The 8,874-nt window shown below is 33.0% G+C and overlaps 1 protein-coding gene across 1 annotated transcript; it reads left to right on the top strand.

The window, feature by feature from the left end:
- Positions 1-2,314: 2,314 nt before the first annotated feature.
- Positions 2,315-7,985, top strand: LOC110101651 (protein transport protein Sec61 subunit beta-like). The gene is made up of 2 exons (XM_020829642.1): positions 2,315-2,453; positions 7,507-7,985. Exon 2 carries the CDS (start codon positions 7,518-7,520, stop codon positions 7,773-7,775), a length of 258 nt encoding a protein of 85 aa, XP_020685301.1. The 5' UTR covers positions 2,315-2,453; positions 7,507-7,517; the 3' UTR covers positions 7,776-7,985.
- The last annotated feature ends 889 nt before the right edge of the window (positions 7,986-8,874 follow it).

Here is an 8,874-nt window from a genome sequence, read left to right as displayed (position 1 = left end):
AATAATTTTGAAATTTATTTTGATTAAAAAATCATGATTCATTTTTTTTCTCTATTTTTTATGTGCTAGATGAAATTTGTATTGTATATAAAACACCCTTCATAAATCCCTAAACCCTGACACCTCTCTCGTCCATGTCTGCCTTGTCATCCTCAATCCTATCGCCTTTTTCGTCGCTAATCCTATCGATAACAATTGAACAATTAATTAGAGTCTGGACGTAGAGCTATCACATAAAACATGGAAGGATAACAGTGGTGAGATTTGATGAGAAATCTTAAGGAGAAGGTATTAACAATATTAATTAGTGTGTTATATATATAAATAATGAAGTTTAGATGTGAGATGTGTAAATTAAAAAGTTTTGAGTGCTATTTATGTAAATATACCTCCCTCCAATTAGGGGTGTAAGTGAGCCGAGCTAGCTCGAGCTCAACTCCTTTATGAGCTCACGAGTCGAGCTAGTTTAGCAAACGAGCTCAAATTCGAGCTTGATGAGGCTCGGCTCGTGAGCTCGTGAGCCGGCTCGAATAAATTTTAAGCTTTTTTAAAATTAAGTAATTACTATTTTATTAAATTTAAATCTTTGAAAAATAAAGGGATGTAGTTAGTTAAAAAAAATTAAACTGCAGCTGCTGTGCGCCAAAAAAAATTTAAGCTACAGCTACAATGCAACAGTTTTCAATTTTTATTAAATATAAATATGCAACAATTTCGAAGAAGTTGCTGTAAGTCAGTAATTACTCGGGCAAATTTTAAAGAGCATCATTATTAATGATTAAATTAGGCAAATTTTATCTTATATTTTTAATATTTAATTAAATTTTAATTAATTTAAATTTTTAGTAACATTTTAATAATATTTTAAATATTTAATAAAATTAATAAAAGATATTAAATTTTTTTAACATGATGAATTTTATAAATGAGTTTTTAATCGGGCTTGTGAATTAAGCTGCCGGCTTTGTCTAATTAACAACTTAGAATTGGATTAATTACCTAAATTCTTAAATTTAGATAGTCTCTAAATTTTAGTGAATTGAATTTTAAAGTTTAGGGTCAATTTTTACTTGAACCTTTAGAACATAACTCATACACAAGTTAGAATTAGGTTTTGATTTTTTTTGTTGTTTTTGTATATTAGTGAAAGGTATGGAATGCAACTATTTTTTCCCTAATAAAGCAGCTGATTTTCCTAATTAAATCTCCAAAGCTATTGATATGTTTACCTTTGTGGAACAATTTTGAAACCTAGGAAGACCTTGATTGCTTTAATTTTGGTGGGTTTCAAACAAATATTGTGGTGAACTTGTGTTTCAAATTTTACTAGATTTATAGGTCATTTAGTCTATCAATTAGTGAACCCTAGATTGATGTACATAATTGACCTAGAAACTTAAAAAAACCATAATAAATACATATTAAATAAAAAAATAAACCCTAGATTTGAAAACTAGTTTTTAATCGTCGCTGGCTTGTGATTGAACAACAACCCAACTTCCTTTTTGCAAGGAGATCATCTTAAGATTGGCTTTCTCATGTATAGCAATATTTAATGAAAAGGTTATCTCAATTATAGTCATCAATTTGCTCTCCTTCCTATCCTATAGAATTCAAAAAAACATGGTGATTATATCATTATATGGCCATATTCCTAGGATAGAAATATACAACTTCTCTTGGGAACGTACTTAAAATGATCATACAAGTGAACAGGAATTGAGTTTTTGAAGAAAGCTCAAACTCAAATTAATTTTTAAAAGGATCATAATAATAAATAAATTTAAAAAGGATCATAATAAGATGTATGATCCTTTTAAAAATTTATTTATTATTATGATCCTTCTACTAATACATTTTTAAATCATGATCCTTTTAAAAAATGATCCTAATTACTCTAGTTGAAGTACGTTCCCAAGAGAAGTTGTTAGAGTTAATTGTTTTATACAAGTGAAAATAGAAAAAAAATGAATCAACTTTTTTTTATTCACAAGAAAAAGCAAAGTTTCGCCACTGCGAGTGCGGACGAGGACCTCAAATCGGATGTCTGCACTGTCGTTGGTCAAAAAACCGGGTGGAAAACTACGAATGCAGGGCGGGAAACCAAATCGAACAGCTCGACAGTTCGTTTATGTGTTGTGAGTTGAGTTCGAGCTCAACTCGAGTTTGAGTTTAAGCTCAGCATTTGACAAGCAAGTCGAGCTCGAACACTTCTGACTCGAGCTCGACTGGACTCGTTTACACTTCTACTCCCAACCACAACAAAAAATAATAAAAATAAAAAAAAGTAAATTTGATTGTGTCGTGGCTTAATCTCAGTTGCTCAAACGAAACGCACGGTAACGATAACGTCTGTAGCGAATTAGAGTCCCAAGCATTTAAATTGCAGGCCGAGAAGCTTTCGTCTTCTCCAATCCCTCTCGGAAAGCTGTTGCTGCGGGTGATCGGAGAAGGTATGTATGTTCGGGAAGAATCTTTGATCTCTATTGCTTGGCCTGGAATTTACATTATTTATTTTTCGTGTTTATCTATTCTGTCGGTTTTTTTTTCCATCATTGCGATCTTGTCATCCCTTTTCGAATTAGGATCGAGGGTTTCGTTTGAAGATTAACCTCTAAGATTGCATATCGAGAAACCATGAAACTAGAATTTGATGTTAGGTGCGGCTAGGTTATGGTTTCTGTTGGATCCCATGTACTCTGTGGAAACATATCAAGATCGCATGATGCGTTCGATCAGTGACCTCCTGGTGATGACCAAGTTTGATGATAGGTTTCTGGGTAATATCTTGGAAAATGGATGGCGATATCGGGAGAACGGCAGAAAAATGAGGACAAGGTGGATATCGAAGATGTATCGCGACTTCGAGTCTGGCGCGTTGTCACGGCAGATCCATAGAATGAAACCAGCGTGCGATCTTCCGGTATCAATTTTTCAGAGACAGAGCGCGATCTTTTGTGCTGAGCCCTTCGCAAAAACTGCAAATTCGCGTTTCTAGCCTAGAATCTGGCCAAGGCCATGATATTGCGGCGAAATTGGTAGTTAAAACTGGTGTCGATCTTTTAAACGCTCTTCCTAAATTAAAACTGGTGTCGATCTTTTAAACGCTCTTCATAAGTCTTGAACAAAGATGAGTATCTGAAGGAAACTTGCAACAAGAGCATCAATGATAGAATCCTAGGTACCAAATCGAGCAATTCTAGCTTGCTTAAGCTCCCAATAAAAGAAAAGGCAAACAAGATACAAGAAGAGGAATTTATTTGCCATTTTTCATGTCTCATCTGCCCCAAATGGCAGTATTTATAGTCCTACAAAGAATTAAGTTAAGTTTGTTAGAGAACCTGACTTATATCAATCACCAGCCGAAAATTCGGAGCAATTTTTAGATTGAAAGTGGGTAACCTTATAGAATTTTTCAAGCAAGAATCCCAAGTTGGGTGATTAGTATTTGTGATGAGTAACTGAGCTCCTTTGGCAAACATCCTAGATGAACAAGAGACTTCATGAGTCATTAGGTGAGTTCAGTAGCTAAATATTGAGGGCCTTATTAGGGCTTTTTTTTAGGTGATTCAATTAGATTTGGCAATGAGCGACTCAACTATTAGGCATAACAAAGGTGAAGTTCAGTTAAATTCTAATGAATAGGTTGGCTATTTATTTCAGGATTCAAGTCTCTAAGCTAAAATAGGATTTTAATAATTATTATTTATGATTAAATTAAAACATTTTATATGTCCCATGCTCATAATCAATATAAATAGTGTTTCGATTAGGATAACATCTCAACTAAACATTAGTAATTCCTAAGCTAATTAAACAATGATTTGTGTTTAGTCAAATTAAATAAAATTATATTAGTTTAAATAATATCAGTTTTCTTAAATATCTTTCAAATTAATTAACATTAATTATCTGAATTAATTTTAAAAAAATATGTATATAACAAATTAATTGAAACCCTTGTTTTCCCCCTCGACCCTATTTGAGTATATCTAAAACCCTCTAAGAAAAAGCAATAAAGAGGCGGCAATAAGACATCTTATTTTCGGTGAAAAAGGAATTTAGTCAAAATTGACTAAATTTATTTTTCATCAAAAATGAATTAGATTACTTTACATTGAAAAAATAATACTTTGCACTACATTCCTTTTTTTTTCCCAACAAAACATCAAGTTTTCAAAACCCGTACAAAAAAAAAAAAACTTAACACCTAATTTACTTCAAACCAAGCAACGTTTAGTAAATTTGGGATTTACTATGAAATGTGGGAGAAATGGGATTTAAGAGTTTGGAGGATTTAAGAGAATAAGACCAAAATGCCCCCTTAACTTTTTATGAAAGGCAAAAATAATCTTCAACTACATTAAAGGACTTTTTTGGTCCCTTAACTCTTTAAAGAGGAATCAAAATAGTCCCATCATTGAATTATTTTGATTCTTTTCTAAAGACTTGAGGGATCAAAATAGTTTTAATATAGTTGCAGACCATTTTGGTTCTTCATAAAAAGTCAGTGGATCATTTTGGTCCTTTTCTCTTGGATTTAACATGGACTTTGACACTGTTTAGCATGATTTACACTAAACCCTATGTAAATTGGGGATAGATCGGCTACCGAACAACCCCTAAGCAACTTGAAGTATGAAGAATTTTAGGCCCTAGGAAATTCAAGTCGTTTCACAATCAATGGTTTATTGAACTTAGTTTAGATTTTACAATGATTTGAATAATCTAACCCAAGCGTATGAGGAGTACAATTCCTTAAACTTTTTTTTTCCTTTCAATTTTTAGATAAAATCAGCAGTCTTCTTACATTTGAGATATTTTAAGAGGACTTATGTGGTTTCTAGTAGATTGAAACCATATTTTAGTGCACATTTTCTTGCTTTTAGATTAAAAAAGATGTTTTGAAAAGTGGTGGGTTTTTTTTTTATTTTCTTAGTTTCTTTCAATTACGCACCTATGTGGTTGAATAAATTAGAGAATGATGAGAATTTTTTTATATGGAAAATCTAAGGAGAAAAAAATTATGTGGGCGTTGCCTTGTTGAACAGCTTTAATTAGTAATAAAATGATTACAATGGATTATCATCTGAAAAATTCGATAATACATCAATATAATGACGAATTATAAGCTGTCAATGTCATTGTTGTCAATTTTAGACTTTTAGTTTGGATAGTGATTGACAGGCATGAAGATAATTGTGGCTCAAGACTTGCAGAAGACCGCTTCAATGGAAGTTTTATCGGTGGTGATTTTTGCTCCAGACCTCCAGTCATGTGGGTTGTGGCCACAACATGAGTAGAGGCAAGCATCAGTTGCAGCACAAATGAAAATGTTGGCATAGATCTTACCTGTGATTGTTGTGATGCAAGCAAAGGTTGCAGCACATTTTTGGATGCGATGATGATTGCTCTTAGGAATTCTTTGAGGAGTCATGTGGTCTTGAGAATTTGTAAAATCTCCCCAAATGGACTGATTGAGCAGTTATTTATAGTTTATATGTAGGCCATCCAAATTTTGATTCGAAATATTTCTCTTAGTTATCCATAGTTTAACGATATAGACTGAATTTCGTACACTAGTTGAATTTATACAATCATAACGAGGCTCATTGAATTTTCCTGAATATTTGTTGGATACACTCAGTGTTCCGGAACTTCTTTACTCCTAACATGACTCATCAAATTTTGTAAGCTCATTAAATTCTACAAATTTTTTGAAAATTAGTTATAGAATGCATCTGCTCATTATATTATTTGTTCTTCAGAAGGAAAGACTCTCTGTCCCTACCCTCCAAAGAAAATTATTAATCTTTGGGTCTTTATTATGGATTGGTTTTTGAATGATCCGTCTAGTTGTAGGAGAATGTCTTAGGAAAACATTTGAATATTGTAGCTATTTAATATGCTTTAGAAAGTTGGTTTGATAAATTTCATCGTTGATTCAAATTCATTGAATTTTTATAGTCTAGCTGAGGAACAGTGGAAGTCATTTTTTTATGACTTGGTTGTGCAAATTGGCAGCTTCGTCAAACTGTAGAAAGACGAAGCTTTTGGGCCAATGAATTTCCTTCTTTGGAGAACTATTTATGGAAAGTTGATTCAATAAGAATGTGGTTTCTTCTAAGTTTTGGCGGATGGTTGAATTATGATGAATTTTTCAATTGAGAGCTTGCTGAAGTTTTGCCAAAAAATTGGAGCTGCAATGTAAATTTTCGCTATCAAAAGGACGAGTTGAGTGTGCATCTCTTTTAAGATCAAAGAATTTCGTGTGAGAATGGCTTTTTTTTTCAGTTTAAGTTGGATAGTTAACTGCGCTGTGATAATGATTCAGGAGCTTGCTATAAAATTTTCTAATCTGTAATTGAGCATTATCAACTCGAGTCGATAATGTTTTTCTGAAATAATAATAGCATTAATGAATAACATTGAAGAACTATATTTCATGGAATGCTGGAGGCATTAAGAAATAAGACGTAACTGAATGAGGAATAGAATTTAAACCAGTTGTGGGTGGTACACATGCTTTTGGTTACTAAGCTTTCGTATTATTTATTCCCTTATGGCATAGGATTCAAATTTTTAAGTTATCATTTATGACCTTTAACATTTTTCATATGCTTTCGAATACGAAGTTTAATTAAAACGAAGATTTTGTAGCTAGAATAATATGTAATGTTTGGCATTTGGGCACAACTAGTTACAATCTTTCTATATAGTACTATGAAAGTGGCATGGGTGATGGAACTTTTGTTCTGAAAATTCCCGTGGATTTTTGTAATATTACAGCCAACCATATATATATATGTATATTATATTTTTATAGTGATGATTTTGGCTCTTTGATGGGTAGACAATGGGTACTATTGTGAAAGTTGATGAGTTTTCTTCCTCTAAAATTACTGTGGTTATATATATTTGGGTTCGTAGATGCAGTTGTCCTGCTTGAAGAAAAATATGATAGGTTATAAGCTTTTCTCCATTAAGAAGTTTCTCAATTTTCGTGAATTCTTGTATTATATGAAATCAAAATTTTCTTCCATAATTAACTAATTACAGATTGCTCACGCAATTGATAACATAAGAAAAGTTGCTGCTTTGTTTGAAAGAAATTATGCCCATTGAATAAAGGTTAATGTCCTAGCAATTTTAAGCTTTTTGCTACTACTAACTATTCCGAATATGAGTTTTTTGAATATTTTAATTTTGTAATCACTTAGAAGAATTCTTCATTGATCTTTTAGCAATTTGCACTGCCCTTCTACACGAAAACTTAATAAAGTTGTAAAAAATATCTTTAACAATATCTACATGAAGTTAAACCACATTACAAGCCATACTTTCAAATATGATGACACAGATTAATATTTATGACTTCCCTGCAAACAAATTTTTTTTTATTTATTTACTTTATGCGCTGGGGTAAATAGTTCTTAAATTCGCTCAAACTCGACTTGTTTACACTCCTACTTCCATTCACGATCTTCTTTGCTATTTACATTTCAGAATAAAATAAAATGGCATCGAGTGGGGCAGTGTTGCCAAGAGGCGGTGCAGCAGCAGCTGCAAGTTTGCGGCGGAGGAGGTCTGGTGGTGGCAATGCTGCTGGGAGCAGCAATGGTGGCAATGGAGCTAGCAGAATGCTCCAGTTTTACTCAGATGATACTGCAGGGAGAAAGATGTCTCCCCATACCGTTCTTATCATGAGCATTGGATTCATCGCTGTCGTTGCTGTTCTTCATGTCTTTGGCAAGCTCTACCTGGTCAGTCCTTGACTATTTCAAATAGATAGGATATATTCTACCGTTAAGCAGTTTAATTTTGTTAGCCAAATACCGACATTTGAATGGGAATATACTTTCCGTCGACAAATTTGATTAACATTACCAAAGAAAATTTTCATTTTCTAATGTAAGGGGAAGAAAATCATGTTTCTGTAGCTGGTTTAAAGAAGCTGAGTGAGGTAAGAAATGTTTGTGGATTTAGATTTCGTTTGGAACAGCTTGCTATTTTTAAAGCAGTTTTTTAGTAAAAAAAATGTGAGTACTTATTTCGTCTCATCTAGTTTATATTAGAGATTATGAGAATAGTAAAGGTATGAAGATAGTAAATAGATGATGCCGTAAAGAATGATGGTCGGATAATAGTGGTCGGATAATGCCATTTGAATGATAAGAAATGAACTTTGATAGCTAGGCTGCGATGGTCACATGATGATGGTTTATATCCTAGATTTTGACTATGATTGCCAGATAGATGATTTTTTAGACAAGGTATATATCCTAGATTTTAAAGGCAATTTGAATTCAAATGAATTCATTCATTACTCGAGAACCATCGAGTGTACCTTTAATTACAAAAGAGCCAATCGTTGAAAAAAAAAAAAACCGTCTATTTAGTGAGAGAATATAAAGAAAGCATATTATTGTTGATAAGGGAAAAGACATGCATGGGAGAAGATGAAGAAAGAATTACATCATAGATATTTACTAGAAGACTTCTACTTAACACCTTATGAGGCTGAGCCCTAAAATACATTAGGATCCTTGATTAGCATCTTGTGCCCCAACTAATTGGCTAAACCCACTTGGTTGCAAACCCAATCGATCCGCAATTGGTCAATTTACTATATGTTAGCTTGATGATAAGCCCAATCAGACTCCTAATTAGAGGTGTAAATGAGCCGAGATGACTCATGAATCGAGCTCATGAGTCGGCTCAAACTCAACTCGATAACGAGCTCGCGAGCTGAACTTATTGAGCATATATATATAAAAGGTGTTGTCATACCCTCAAGACAAATAAGATTCAATCTTCATAATTCCTCTAGCATGCTTTCTTTCAAGCCATCCTATCCAAAGAAAAAGGTGCAGC

The sequence above is a fragment of the Dendrobium catenatum genome, unplaced genomic scaffold (genome assembly GCF_001605985.2).
Source record: "Dendrobium catenatum unplaced genomic scaffold, ASM160598v2 fragScaff_scaffold_1336, whole genome shotgun sequence".
Taxonomy (NCBI): Eukaryota; Viridiplantae; Streptophyta; class Magnoliopsida; order Asparagales; family Orchidaceae; genus Dendrobium; species Dendrobium catenatum.
This window is presented reverse-complemented; position numbering and strand designations above follow the sequence as displayed.

Coding starts and splice junctions, on each gene's coding strand:
- LOC110101651 (XM_020829642.1), top strand. CDS start 7,518: ATGGCATCGAGTGGGGCAGTGTTGCCAAGAGGCGGTGCAGCAGCAGCT.